The following is a 15418-nucleotide window of genomic DNA, read 5'->3' on the forward strand; positions in this document are numbered from 1 at the left end:
ACCACTTTTGAAAACAAAGTTACGCCACTGGTCTCACATAAATAACATCATTCTTTGTATTACATGAGCAGAAGCTAAAATAACAGTTAAATGATGTGCTAAACCATTTCGAATAAAATAACTGATAAGCTGTCCACATGCGATCAATGCAAACCTAAAAACCCTGATGGTACTGTACACTTTTAATAAACGTACTGTACACAGGATTTAATAAACGTGTGACAACATACGTTACCGATACCACACATTATAAAAGAAAATATATTTGCATTTTGCATCTATAGTGCTTATTTTGATCTGCAGCTTTAGATCTTTTTTCTTTGACTAAAACAAATGCTTAAAATGTTTCTGCATTATTATTCTTAACAAAAAACTGAACAATCATAAAATAGCCTAGTATCATTACAAACGCACCTATGGTAAAATGTTACTAACAAAGGCGGATGGTATCCAAAGGAAAAACAACATTTTCTTTTGATGCCAATAGTTATACATTCATTATTTACTTTTAATTAAACAACAAAAGAATAGTACACTGACAAACTTGCTTATATGAAACAGAATGTTTATTAACAAAACGAATAAGACTGATAACATTGTACCTGTTTTGTAATGTAAATAAATTCAAAGATCTTCGGATTTTCCCCTTACTTCAACACAGTTTGTGGTTTATTATTATTTAAATGAAAATGCAACAATAAAACAAGGACAACGCTACTTGCCTTGACCTGTCAATCATCGCGCCTCTGCACAACTGCAACGGCTGCAGCTCCCGCTGACAGACATGCGCCACTCAAACTCTTGCGTCCATTGTTCAAATGAACAATGCAAAACTAAGGTGTGTCGGTAGCCAAGTAATGTAATAAGTGGATAGCCATTTCGTTTTTCCACGAGTCTGCTGTATGTGTTATGTGCATAAGCCGCAAGCACGTGCAAGCTTTAAACTCGATCATCATTGAGTTATTTCGAGTAAACTGTTATCGACAATTAATCGATCGTCGAATAATCATTAACATCCCTAACTGAAACACAAGGCAAAAAGTGGACAACTGCTTTTATTTGAAAACATTCACAGCTGAAAACAAGGTAACCAATTGTTCTCTTTTTCCCCTTAAAATCACGTACCAAGCCTACTTTACACTTGTTAACGATTCTTTAACCTTCAAACTTTTCTGGTATATTTAATAAACAAATTATAGATGTTCTTCCAGAAAAATGTTTAAAAAAAAAGTTCCAGAAAGCATTCAGACTGCAGTCTGATTCAAACAATATGCTTTTGTTCATATAACCGACACATTCATAAATACTGTATCAACATACTATCTACATCAGCAATGTTTTGCTAATAGCAGTAAGTGAATGATCATGACAGAAAATAGTACTGTACTGTATCTTAACTGTGAGCAGCGTGCAGCTGAAAAAGTTTGACCAGAGGAAATGATTTATGATTTATCGGCTATAATATATCAGCCTAAATTTGATAATGTTTTTATATGTTTATACCAATAACATTTAAAATGATGATTTATCGACCGGTACCGATATGGCCGATAATTTATCGTGCATCCCTACTAAATTCATCTTCATTCACTTCTTTTATTTTAGACACTGTAGACAGTTTTATTCGTCCTTATTCAGCTTCAATTAATTTACCTTTGAATTGAGCTTGCCACTTCCCACTTGAGAATTTATTATTTCACATTACTAATCTCAGAAACACAATTAGCCGCTTTTCTTTATTCTTTCGCTCCCAGTGGAAAACCTTGAGTGCTTTTAATTGTCATCCGTGTTTCCCGCAGATGAAATCGTGCATGTTAAGCTTATCGCTTGTTGTATTTTGCTCCATTGTAAACTTCAACTACAAACTGTCAGTCAGAGGGTCTCTCCAAACGCATGAGCTCTCTGATCAGCCTTCACTCTTGACAGCCCTCTGGATCAATGCAGGGACGCATTCTAACCGCTGATCTGGGACCTGTTGCACGCTTTGCCGATTGCTTTTTAAGTGCGGAACGAAAGATCTGTGTCGCTGTCAGGCAGGTTAAGAGCTTATTTAGATGTACAGAGATCGACAGGCCTCCCTTAGCTCTATTTCCATGTTTCTGAGTCTGTCTGTCTCTCTGCCACTACAGAGTTCCTGTGCGCGAGCTTAAAAAAGAATAGCGCTAGGGGTGGGGGGAGGTTGGGGTGGTATAGTTAGGGATGGTTGCCATGGATCCCTCACCATAGCAACCAACAAACGTTTACAAAGCATTGAGGAATTTCCTCATATCAGCTGTATTATTGGAGCCCCTAGAGACGGAGTTCATTCCAAACAACTGCTGGAGATCATCAGTATCCTGGCGGGGGGACCAGCCTCATTGCCGTTTTAGTTTTTCTTTTTTTTTCAGGTGTGGGGGGGCGTTGTTTTTTCCACCCCTTAACTCTTTCCAAAGTCCTGTGCTGTCTCCTCTCTTGTTCCGTTTAGATTTTCTCTTGTTCCATAAGAGGCCAAATGGTCTCCATTTGTGTCACCCTCCTCTTTTATCTTGCATCAGGGCTCGGATGAGTTGAACTGGGTTCCTGACGACAGCGTAAAACTCTTTGGCTCTACACTTTAGCTGAATCCCCTCCCGGCTGGTAGGAGCCGAACCGTGCTTGTGATACGATTGTTAATGTCTCCTTTGTTCATTTCCACATAATAGAGTTCAGAGGTAAGTGGCCTGCTGGGGCTGTGGGTGACTTGGTCTGACTTGGCTGGTTCGAGCTCTTCCTGGTCCTGTAGTAGAGGCTTGTGTGAAAAGGCACATGGATGATGGCTGGCGAATGTGCAGAGTGTTTCAGTGAGCCGCTCTGATCCCTCTAGCAACTTGATGCATCTACGATTCCGTTATGCAACCCTAGCTGCATCCCAATTTGCATTATTATAAAGATGTTTTATTTATTATACCTAGTATTTACATTTAAGATGTAGTGTTTTATTTTCTTTTAAATTTTTCTTAGGAGAAACATGCAGCGGTCAGAGGGTGGCTCAGAGACGGCGTCCACTGTGGCACTAAGGACGTCCACCTCAGCCCAGGCGCCTGTGGTTCAGCCCGTTCCCCCCTCACAACAGGTAAATGTGTTCGGCATGACACGCTATCACACATCGTAAAACAACAAGGCAGATAATAATTATTATGAAACCTCTGCCACCTTAAAGAAACACAGAGCTTTAGTGTAGCTCTTCTTTCATCGGTCTGAATCTTGGTAAAGATGACTTCAGTACACGCTGGATCCATCTGAAGTGATGAAAGATCTCTCCTCACCCGCACCCTTCAGCTGTCAGAGCCGATTGAAATGATTAGCAGTGACGTTGAGTCGAGCTGTGAGGAAAATGTTGGGGTTGGATCAACCACACATTCAAAGAAACCCATCTTTATATTATTTAGGTTCGTGTTTTTAGTAGTACATCATATTTCTTATGACTGAAACCGGTAGAAAACTTTAAGCCATGCTGTTTTCGTTGCAATTCATGCTCTGTGTATAGATTCCAATTCGGCTGTCACACGCGTACAGAAGAACATTTGAGGTGCCAGCAGTCTGGAGAGATTCAACCTGGTTTCTATAGGCTAAACCAGTGTTAAACAGTGGTTCTCAACAGGGGGGCCGGGGCCCACAAGGGGGTCCCAGCTGACTTCAAGAGGGGCATCAAGGTGACCAGTATTTTAAAATTAGACAAAATTAACATTGAAATACATTTAAAAACTAAAAAAAACCCAAGATATTATTATTTGGCCATTTTTATAGTTAATAAACCTTTTTACAGTCAACATTAAGCTCTAAAATATTTTATTGGGTAGAAATTTTGAGGTTTTGTGAGTAGAAGGGGGGCCCTTTGAATATTGTTAAATACAATGGGGGGCCTTGGAGTCAAAAAGGTTGAGAACCCCTGGACTAAACAATATTTTCAGTGTCTATCAGTCTTTCTCAGGATTTTAAAGGGTAGTTGACCCAAACTCAAAATTCTTTGTGATTTTCTTGCTTCTGCGGAACACAAAAGAAGATATTTTGAAGAACGTCAACACTTAACAACACTGTGGACCCCATTGACTTTCATTGTATGAACCCAAGACCTCTGAGACCTTTGTTAAAATATCATCTTTTGTGTTCCACGGATAAAAAAACCTGTCATATACAGGTTTTGAACCACATGAGGTGCAATAAATGATGACAGAATATTTATTTTCGGGTAAACTATTACACTTACATTTATTCATTTAGCAGGCACTTCTATCCAACACATTTCAGTTGAGAAATACAAGTGATTGCCTGGCCCCCAAATTATACTGATAAAGAAGTATTTTAAACTCCAGAAAAGATACGCTTCACCTTTCAAGGGACCTTTCAAGAATTAGAGGCTCTTAATTCTCAAGTTTGTGTGTATGTGTGTGTCCCTCACCTGCAGCGTGTGTTAGTTCAGACCACTGGTTCTGCCCAGAAGGGTGCTCAGGCGCAGCAGCTGCCAGTGCCTAGAGTTCAACAGGTCCCTCAGCAGGTACACACACACACACAGGACAGCCAATCACTGCACACCCCGACGACCCGCAACATTTCCGGCTTATCTCTTTCCCCTCTTCATATCTCTGTCACTCTCTCGGCTGTCTTTGTCCCTGCATCGCCAGCTCTGTTAAATCAACAACATACTGTCAGAGCCCCGAAACACAGACACGCTTCACTCTCACGCACGTCATGCCTGAGCTGTCGCGACTAACACGCTAATAACTGCTTTTCCGGCGTGAAAAGGTGTCTCTCATTGTCGAGGAGAATCTTTGTGTTCACTGCCCTCTGCTGCCTGCAATCTGAATGTAGAACCTCATTTCGCTTGCAGAATCTATATTGGCACATGTCAGAAGTGACGCAGTGCTTTTTGTGTCTGATCTTCATATGTGTGTTTCTGTGTGTCTTTGAAGGTCCAACAGGTCCAACACGTGTACCAGTCCCAGGTGCAGTACGTGGAGGGGGGGGAGGCGGTCTATCCCAATGGAACAATGTAAGTAATTGATATGGGTGCTCATGATATTTAATTAATTAATTAATTTTATATTTTATTTGATCTTTTTTATTTTTTAATATTTTGTCACCTTTTTGCTAATTGCTAGTTCGACACTATTAAACATTTGACAGTGATTTGTACGTAAAAGCTGAAGTTATTCATTTCTTTTAATGACTGTCGAAAAGTAAGTACATGGGATCTGTGTTAAAAGTTTCTGAAAATCATGAATACATGACTCTCACGTGCACACTCTCTTCTGTCTTACTTTAGTCGCACTGCATACTCTTACAACCCAGACTCCCAGCTGTACGGACAGGGCAGCGGAAGCACCTATTTTGACTCCCAGGCAGGGGGCACCCAAGTCACCACCGTTGTCTCGTCTGCCAGCGGAGTGCCCACTCACAGCATGGTGGGCATCGCCATGGACGTGGGCGGCAGTCAAATAATTTCCAGCGGCAGTGCTTACCTGATCCACGGTGGAATGGAGAGCGGCCGTCACCACTCCTCTCACTCATCCCGCTCCTCATCTGCAATGGTACGGTCCTCTCCACTAAAAGATTGCAAAACTGGTCCATTAGTGATATGGGAGAGGGGTTGAGATTCTGTGACAGTTTGAGTATTTGGAAAGCTGCAATTCCAGAAATATATTTGGCCACCACAGAAACAAATTGCTCTCATCCTTTAGTTTATTAAAAGAAATAAAAATCGTCATTACAGTTCAGATACAGATGGGGCAAAAAAATCTGATTTGAATTTATAACCACACGACTTTTACATTATATCTGTTCATATAAGAGTAGAAAATTGCTTACTAAATATTTTAAGATATATCCAGTTCTCTATCTCATGTCATAGCTGTTTTAAGCCAACCCCATGATAACATGCAAATGTTGCAAGTCATTCCAGGACCATTTAGACAGCTCAGGTGCCACACATTTTGGTTATAACCCCACTAGGAATGCGTTGTCCATAGACTTCCATTATAAGTGCGTTACAGTAAACATGCATTTCTAAAAAACCAAGTAAAAATTGTACTAGCGACATGTCACTAAAACGGTCAATACTGAATGTTTTAAACCCCAAACATTCCTTTAAAACACCAATATTTTGCAACTTTTTCAGAGAGTCACTTAAACATGTACAATACCACAGTAATAACCTCTGTCGTATAGTCTATCATGTCATCTGTCATATGGAAGTTTATGAGGTGGTCCTGAGGCAGGAATAGAGTTTGAGAAGGCAACGGCCTCTAAATAATTCAGCTCTGTCTTGTTTTAGCAGTTTTCACAGCCACTTGAGTGGCCTCCGAAACAAAGCAACCCCTGGGGCTCAGTACCATTTGGCCAAGAGCCCTCGGGAGCCTTTTAAACACTTGGAAGGATGCCAGTTTTTTTTTCTTCCACCCTTTTTCTAAGTTTGCCACTCTGCCAAATCTCTCTCCCAGTGCCTTCTTTTATTTCTTAAATTTTTTTAGGCCTCACTTTATTTCAAGTTTAAAGAGACAGTATTTTTTTGAAAATCGAAATTCATCTTGGCCACAAGTTTTACCTCAGTGCTGAGAAGCCAATCCTCGTCCAGTATTGGAAACTTAAATCCTTCTCCCATGCAGGTGATATGTTTATAAACATGCTGTTTATAACCGTGCGATTTCAGAATCGCCTGGCGAGTTGTTCTCGTGTGTTTGAGGGTAGCGTGACCTCAGTTCATTACCATATATGAGGCCGAGACAGGAAGAGTGCCGTAACCCTCCGAGTTCCTCACATTTGCATGCTTTTTGTCCACCCGTAATGAATGTGGCTGCAAATACTGACAGACTGTTATAGAAATGCTCAAAATCCGGCTGCAGCTAACAGACTGATTTCCTTTTCTTTTTTGTGTGTGTGTGTGTTCTCCTCTGTTGTCCCCCCACACATCCCACCCCCTCCATTCTTTCTTGTCGTCCCCCCGTTTCATGTCTCGCATGCCCTTACTTTTCCTCAGCTTGAAATGGCGATTGAAAACCTTCAAAAGTCAGATGGGATTGCCACTCACAAAAGCAGCCTGCTCAACAGCCATGTAAGTCAAACCGGGGGGGGACTTGATTCGAATCGGGAACAAAATCTGTAACTGGGCCTATTTCTCCTGCCTGCTTCTTTTGCTTTGCATTTCACCGCTGATGCGAGCATGCTTTTATCAGAACTGCCCATTTGGGGTTAAACTGCCCCTGAACTTCTGCATTCACATGTACACCACTTATAGAGACATCCAGTTAGCATGAAAGGGGCTGAACGTGTTTGTGTGTATTTCAGCTCGTGTGATGCTAATGAGAGTTTAAGGCCCTGAATTTGAATATCAGAAGACGTTGCTGTATGTTCCACCCCTCCACCAAACACACACACACACACACACACACACACACACACACACACACACACACACACACACACACACACACACACAAACTGACAACTTAACATTAAAGCGCACCTCTCAAACCTTACATTAAAGGTTTCATTTAGCAAGTTCTAATTTGCCAGGGGTTTCAGATCCTAGTCGAAATGTGTTAGATGTTTAACGGCCTGAAGTGGCTTGGAGCTCTTGAGACCGACACATTTGTATAGCTCAGCATAAAGACAGACACCTCAGCCCATGGTTATGAATATTTACAAATTTTCAATTATCCTCCTTTTAAGAGGGCTGTATTGGCTTAACAAAGCCCGAGGTAACGCTGCTGTGTATGTTTGTGTCGGTGGAGGGTCTAATTTAATCTTCACATATTAGCTGTTAGTTGTTTTTGCTTCAAAGTCTGTAGATATCTCCCACATTTCAAATAGAGCCATTTAACACTCCCTCTCTCGTGTTTTTAGCTCGGTTAATGGTTGGCCCAAACAATCCACCCCTGCAGAAATCTTTAATTATTTTGGCAGATTAAATATTAATTTTGCAGACTAATGCCACTCATCTTTTTGTTCACATATCCAGACATTTTGGCTATTATGATCATTCAGAAACATGAACAGATGCACAGACACTGTGTAAAAGGGATAGTTCACCCAAAAATGAAAATGTTGAGTAAATGGCAGAATATTCATTTTTGGGTGAACTATCACTATCACAAATTATGTCATCATTTATTGGCCCTCAAGTTGTTTCAAACCTGTATTCATTTTGTTGTTATTCTGAACACAAAGAAAGATATTTGGTAGAACGTTTGTAACCAATCAGTTCTGGGTCACTATTGACTACCATAGTAGAAAAAGAAACTACTATGTTAGTCAATGGTGCCCCAAAACAGTTTGGTCTTATTTTGTGTTCAACAGAACAAAGAAATGTATACAAATTTGAAACAACTTAAGGTTGCGTAAATGATGACTGAATTTTCATTTTTGGGTGCACCATCCCTTACGAATATGTATGATAAAGTGATTCGTTCTGTGTGGTTTGTTTATGTATGCTTGTTATGTTGTTTAAACTTGAACTATTACTGTAGTATTCATGATCTGGTTTGAGATCGCTGTCCATTTGTGGTTATTGTGTTTATGTGCGCAGTTGCAGTGGTTACTGGATAACTATGAGACTGCTGAGGGAGTGAGTTTGCCACGGAGCTCTCTGTATAACCACTACCTGAGACACTGTCAGGAGCAGAAACTGGATCCGGTCAACGCCGCCTCGTTCGGCAAACTCATCCGCTCTGTGTTCATGGGTCTTCGCACACGTCGACTTGGCACCAGGTCAGATAAAGAGCTACACTCACAAGAACCCCCACTAAATCCACAAACACTGTCAGGCTTCAGCCAGAGCTGCAACCACAATCACTCCAAGATTTAGTCACAGCAGCACAGAGGAACGTTTATTCGGTCTGCTGAAAACACTGCTGTAATACTTAAAGTATGATCATGAGGTGATGGGCTGAAATAAATCACATTCAGTCTCAAACTGTGGTGTGTTGATGCAGAGATTGGGGTTGCCGGGATAAAGCTGATGGGATAAAAATGCAATGGCTCATTCTCTGTGTGTGTGTGTGTGTGTGTGTGTGTGTGTGTGTGTCTCAGGGGGAACTCAAAATACCATTATTACGGCATTCGTCTGAAGCCTGACTCGCCTCTCAACCGCATGCAGGAGGACACACAGTACATGGCAATGAGACAACAGCCTGTCCATCAGAAACAGAGGTGAACACAATCGTTCTGTCCGTCTCTCTCGTTTCCCACTTGCATTCAACGTGTCATGTCACAGTTACATCAGCATGTGTGTGTGGTTTTGTTCGGGTGTCTCGCTTAATTGTTTAGATCCAGACAAAGTTTTTTTTTTCAGAATAATTTGTTGGATTTGAGGGTAATGGATTTCCTTCACTGATTCACACTTTCTACTCAAAGTTTTTCATCTTCTCTTTTCAGTCACATAAATCCCAGCATACTTAGCCTCCATCTCCCTCTCTGTCCATATCTCTTTTTCTCAGTAGTGAATTCTAGTCCACTTGTAAATTTTGTGACGTTTTTTTATGTCCAGGTTTAAGCCCTTGCACAAGATGGATGGGATGGGAGACAGTCTGAACAGCAGCTCCCAGCACTTGTCCGGCACCCCAGAGCAGAGCATAGCCGCCCAGAGCCAGCATCACCAGCAGTACATTGGTAAACCTCCCGTGGCATGGTGTTTTTTAATCCGGCCTCTTAGGAAAGATTCAAATTTATCTACACTCACACCCACTAGTTTACAATCCTTCTTAATTGCATTTTAACTTTTAAGAATTATTCACATTGTATGTATGTGTGTATTTTGGCAGATGTGTCCCACGTCCTCCCGCCCTTCCCCTCTCCCGATCTCGGCTCGTGTCCTTTGCCTGAGTCAATCAGCTTGAATGATGTGAAAAAACTGCAGAACAACTACAGGATCCACTGTGAGGTATTGCACACTTTTGCACATTCTTCTTTGTATCATTCCACTAGAAGCTCCTATAAAGCATTGATAAATTATAAATTGATAAATCAGATAAATAAAAAATTGATAAATCATTGATAAATCATAAATCATTGATAAATTGTATTGTCATTGTGTTGAATGTCTGTACTAGAAGCTTCCAACACCAAAGAAAATTCCTTGTGTGTGCAAGCACACTTGGCAATAAAGCTCTTCTGATTTTGATTCTGAAATCATGCCCGCTTTCCAGTGCTGGACAGAGCTTCTGCCCAAAGGTGGACCCGGACCTGCGGTCTGGAGAAACCCCTTAGGCCTGGCACTAGGGTTATGTTGTTCTCTCAAAAGGTTTAGACAACAACAACTTAGTCTGGCTGGCCTAATGTTACAAAGATAAACTGAAACTTACAAGGGCCTGATAGCTTCAGGTGATGGGCACAGGCCCTTCTGTTTCTTTGTCATGTCTGTCTAAAAGAAAATGGGTTCCCCCCATATAGAGTATCCCTATAATTCCCCCCCCCAAAAAAAACATTTATTACATATTTTCCACCATGAGTGCAAGTCTGACAGGGTAAATAAGCAAAACACTATTAACATTTACCAGAGAATGTAAAAAAAATCATTCGCAGCCTTCTGTAAAAGTTCTGTTGTGTGTGATTTTTCTAAAGAGGATCAGACCACAAACACCACAGTCCTCCAGTGGACCTCACAGTTGTCAGATTTTTTCCATGGCTAATTAACTTTTGTTAAACATCCCAGTCACACATTTGTATGATACATTAAAATTATCATTATAGTTTAAAACTAAACTAAAACATTTATATAGCTTCTATTATATATTCATACTAAATGCTTTATAAATTATAACTAAATATGAGTAAATATGTTCTCAGTCTTACTTTCACTTTCAACAAGCTATAAAGAGTGACAGGACAAACAGCACTACATTCGTGTTGCCAGAGCAGTTTAACTGCAGAGAATGAGGTTCAATGCAGAAGGAAAAAACTCTTAATTCAGTTTCAATTTAAGTGTGCTTTTTTGGCATGAGAAATAATCATTCATATTGCCAAAGCTTGTACAATGAATCTCTCTCTCTCTCTCTGCTCTTCTCAGTATTCCTTCTGGTTCTCTGTGCCGACAGAGTTTCTGGTTTGACATGTTCCTTGAGTTTTACCTTCCGAATGCAGCTGGTCTCATTACAGCGCTGTTCTCAATATTCAGAGAGATGGATTCGGCCCATCTTCATTTCGGAGCTCAGTCTTAATATCATTGCTGTCGTGATCTCATGCACTCTCTCTCTAGCCCTTTCTAGCCTTTTCACCGCACGTCTTTTTTTTTGTTTTCTCATGTTTTTTTTGTCTTGCCAATTAACCTTAACCCTTTAAAATCTTTACTGTGCGTCTGTAGCTAGCTGCAGGTTTTTCTCACCGCCTTCATTATTTGGCTCTTCTCATACCCTCTGAATGGCTGATTTAAGCTTACGTTTGAGCTTTACTACCCACAACAAGTAGAAGTTGTACCTTGCATACCATTTGTACTAAAAAAATTAAACTAAAAATGAATATGTCCCAAATCAAAGAGGCCGTTTACACGAGATACGAGAAAACGCAAAAAATGTATGCGTTTTGGCAGTCCGTTTACACGGAAAGGCGTTTTAGTGGACTGGAAACGCAAACTTTTGACATCGGGTCTCATTAAAGTGCAACTTTTTGAAAACGCCGCCGTTTTCGTTTCCATGTAAACGGCAAGACAGAACTTTCTGAAACGCCACGCGCATGCGTATTACGCGCTCAGTTGCGCGAGTATAATTAAAACAATATGGCGGCTTCCCGTACTGTGAGCTCACGCTACTCGACTATGCATTAACGTTTCCACAGCAAAATGTGGATTTGCTGCACCAATAAGACCAGCGGAGACACACTATTTACATTCGCCAAACTTTAAACACACACATACGCCCACCAACGGTATTAAAAAGCACTTTTAGCTTATAAATGTGTATGTGCCAAGGCACGTCCTGTTTCTTTACACAACAACATCGCCATCCACTGGCCTGGCGTACATACTACAGCGTTTTTATCCGTTTTCCTGGATCCGTGTAAATGCAGACCATTTTGATAACAGTCATGTGTACGTGAAACTTTTCAAAAACGTAAAGGAAACGTGGCCAAAGTAGGACGTGCTTCAGAGTTGTTTACGTCATGCTAAATGGTCTGTTGGGTTTGTACTTGTAGTAGTAGCAGTACAGTAGTAAGACTATTTTGGGAAAACATATAGTTGGCCTATGATGGATCCCTCAACAGGTGACAAATCTGACGTGTCGACTTTTGAGGAAGTGACTTACTCATAGCTGTCTCTGCACATTATACTGTGATAAGAGAATGTGTAAATTACCATAGAAGAAGTGTTCTTGAAGTTTTGTGGTTTTAAGGCAAGTTTATAAGCACACTTTAAAACAACCCATTTGTCTCCTGGAAGTAAGGAAATAGTGCTTTTCTCCCTCTTTTTGATGAAGGTAAGACGGCTTGTTTGTCGAGAAAGAGAATTTTCTCTTTTTTGTTTTGGAGTGCTGTGTTTGAACGGTTGCCGGGGTGACGGTAAACAAGGTTGTCATGGTGACCTGGCTGTGGAAGCCAAAACATAGCATGTGACCAGCGAGGGGAGAAGGGCGCTGTGTAACTGGATACAATAGTGTGTGTCCTCATCCAGAATCTGAAATCTAAGTGTGAATCACTCTTGAGACGGTTTACCACCACCACACACACACACACACACATTCTCACTTCTGCTCTTAAATGAAGCCAAACACCTTCTTTTGTTTCCTCGTGCCACCCGAACCACACTGGCTAAAGTTTCTTTTTTAACCTAAAACTGAATTTAAGATGAATATAAATCAGTTTATGTATGTGGTTGTGTTGTTTAACATTTTAATTTCAAGAGGGCACTTCAATAAGTATTAGCTCAGACTGAAGGAGACTCTCATCACACAAATGTTATCTTAACCCATTAGAGACCGTTCTCCTTCGGTATTAGTCATCAAGAGCTCCACCTTTCTCTTTTAATAAATGCGTTTTAACAGGTATTGTTGGAGTAAATATGTCAGACGAGACGTTTTACTGTTCGGATGTGTTTAATCATATTTTATTTTGTTTTGTAATTGTGTTCTTTTTCTCCGTCAGGCGACTCTCGATGTTGTGATGAACTTGCAGTTTCATCTCATAGAGAAGCTGTGGGAGACCTTTTGGTATTCAACAGCGCCATCTAGTGACGGAGCAACTACTATTGCCAACAGGTGCCAAATATTCTTAAAAATAAGACTACCTAAACATTTAAAATCATGTGAAATTTAAAAATAGGACATTTTATTCTTTTAATTATTATTAATTATTTTAATTTTAAAAACAAATTGATGTTTGTGGGTATTTGTTTTTGGCAGTGAAGAGGATATGGAAGACATCAGAGGTTTCCCCAGAGAGAAGCTGATGGCTCTGTGTAAATATGAACCAATCACAGATTGGATGAGAAGCTGTGATCACATCCTGTATCAGGCACTGGTGGAGATCCTCATCCCTGATGTACTGCGGCCTGTTCCCAGTTAGTATTTATAGTAATACACTTACAGTGAGCTGTTCCAGGATCAGTGTTGCAGATATATTGTGAGCAGAAAGAGTGAGCATTACTTATGACAAATATGATCCTGCAGGTACACTCACTCAAGCTATCAGAAACTTTGCAAAGAGTTTGGAGAGTTGGTTAACATCAGCCATGAGTGACTTTCCACAGGAGATTGTTCGCACTAAGGTACAGTGTGTGTGTACACTTGAAAGACAATATGTTTAAAAAATAATACAAGCTAAATCTAACAAAATACAGTGTTTAAAAAGTTTTTGATGATATCAAAAATTTTCAATAATTAAAAAGAATGAATTAAAATATTATGAAAAAATGTTATTATAAAGGTTACATATAATAATACAATAACATTTCCACTAATATAATATTGAAAATAAAGTATTATGAAAAACATCAAAAATGCAAATTAGCAAACATGTCATTCTGAAATGGGAAATAACTGTAAATTAGTATTTGCATTTCAGTTAGTTTGCATTAGTAATAATTCAATAATGCTGACTTTATCTGTGCAATTTTGTTTGTTTCGAGTAATTTAATAGAGTATTACATCAAATAATACTAATACAGAATGTTCCTCTGTATGCGCAGGCAGCAGTAGTGAGTGCGTTTGCGCAGACCTTGCGCAGGTACACCTCTCTAAATCACCTTGCGCAAGCGGCCCGTGCCGTCCTGCAGAACACATCCCAGATCAACCAGATGCTCAGCGACCTCAACCGAGTGGACTTCGCTAACGTTCAGGTCCGCCTCTCTCTGAGTCTCTTTGACTTGTGTCTGTGCTTAAATGATTTGAAATGCGTTACGGTGTATTGTGAGTGTCTCACTCTGTGTTTTTGTGTTACAGGAGCAGGCGTCCTGGGTGTGTCAGTGCGACGAGAGCGTCGTCCAGCGTTTAGAGCAGGATTTTAAAGTGACCCTACAGCAGCAGAGCTCTCTGGATCAGTGGGCCACCTGGCTGGAGAATGTCGTCAACCAGGTGCTAAAACCTTATGAAGGCAGTCCCAGCTTCCCCCGCGCCGCCCGCCAGTTCCTCCTCAAATGGTCTTTCTACAGGTACAGTAAAGTTTACTCTACCAGCATAATGTCTCTTAAGTTGTCCCTCAATGATAGTAAGATTGTTGAACTTTTTAATAAACACAAAGCTTAGCAGTAATTGATCTTATAAGAGTGTTAATTGTAATAATAGGCACATTTCTTCGCCTGTGCTTTTAATTTGTGGCTATTTTGATGTGTGATAGGGTTATAGTTTAGTATGATGAAATTCTCCCATTGCCCTGGTTACAGCTCCATGGTGATCAGAGATCTGACTCTGCGCTCGGCCGCCAGTTTTGGCTCCTTCCACCTCATCCGTCTGCTCTATGATGAATACATGTTCTATTTGGTAGAGCACCGTGTCGCCCAGGCAACCGGAGAGACGCCCATCGCTGTCATGGGGGAGGTGAGGAGATCAGGCTGCTTGATTTCGTTGCATATTTCAGACCTTCACACATTAATAATGTAATAACAGCTCAGTGACAGATTTAGCCTGTGAACGAGTTTAGTGTTTTAAGCACTTTAGCCTCTTTTGACAATTTGGAAAAACTTTTAAAACACATTTTTTATACTTGCTAGTTTATTGAATTTCGTCACTAAACTCAAATCTAATTGGACGGGGCGTTTCATTGCAGGGCGACGGGGGAAAAATCGACACACGCACATCGCTTTTTCGCGGCGCGTTTGATCGCGTGCCGTGCACTGTGAAAAGGGTTCATGGGGAGTCTGAAAAAATTAAGAGACCATTTCAAAATTATTTTCTGTTTTTCTGAATTTACTATTTATAGGTATGTGTTTAGGTAAAATGATCATTTTTGTTTAATTCTGTGAACTCCTAATAATATTTCTCCC

General features: G+C 40.4%; 1 protein-coding gene across 4 annotated transcripts in view; it reads left to right on the forward strand.

Annotated features, from left to right (window-relative positions):
* rfx2 (regulatory factor X, 2 (influences HLA class II expression)) overlaps positions 1 to 15418 on the forward strand; it is a 30876-nt gene that overhangs the window by 12225 nt on the left and 3233 nt on the right. The window contains exons 2-17 of one of the 4 annotated variants that reach the window (XM_057355969.1): positions 2682 to 2819; positions 2980 to 3091; positions 4424 to 4513; positions 4929 to 5008; positions 5282 to 5546; positions 6992 to 7066; positions 8540 to 8721; positions 9043 to 9162; positions 9500 to 9621; positions 9774 to 9892; positions 13084 to 13196; positions 13341 to 13498; positions 13608 to 13705; positions 14126 to 14275; positions 14379 to 14587; positions 14819 to 14972. In XM_057355969.1, the coding sequence (XP_057211952.1) occupies positions 2785 to 2819; positions 2980 to 3091; positions 4424 to 4513; positions 4929 to 5008; positions 5282 to 5546; positions 6992 to 7066; positions 8540 to 8721; positions 9043 to 9162; positions 9500 to 9621; positions 9774 to 9892; positions 13084 to 13196; positions 13341 to 13498; positions 13608 to 13705; positions 14126 to 14275; positions 14379 to 14587; positions 14819 to 14972 (2082 nt within the window). In that variant the 5' untranslated portion in view covers positions 2682 to 2784. The remainder of the gene's footprint in view (positions 1 to 2681; positions 2820 to 2979; positions 3092 to 4423; positions 4514 to 4928; positions 5009 to 5281; positions 5547 to 6991; positions 7067 to 8539; positions 8722 to 9042; positions 9163 to 9499; positions 9622 to 9773; positions 9893 to 13083; positions 13197 to 13340; positions 13499 to 13607; positions 13706 to 14125; positions 14276 to 14378; positions 14588 to 14818; positions 14973 to 15418) is intronic. The other 3 variants (XM_057355971.1, XM_057355972.1, XM_057355970.1) reach the window with 3 other exon arrangements.

Source organism: Triplophysa rosa, linkage group LG17 (genome assembly GCF_024868665.1).
Source record: "Triplophysa rosa linkage group LG17, Trosa_1v2, whole genome shotgun sequence".
Classification (NCBI taxonomy): domain Eukaryota; kingdom Metazoa; phylum Chordata; class Actinopteri; order Cypriniformes; family Nemacheilidae; genus Triplophysa; species Triplophysa rosa.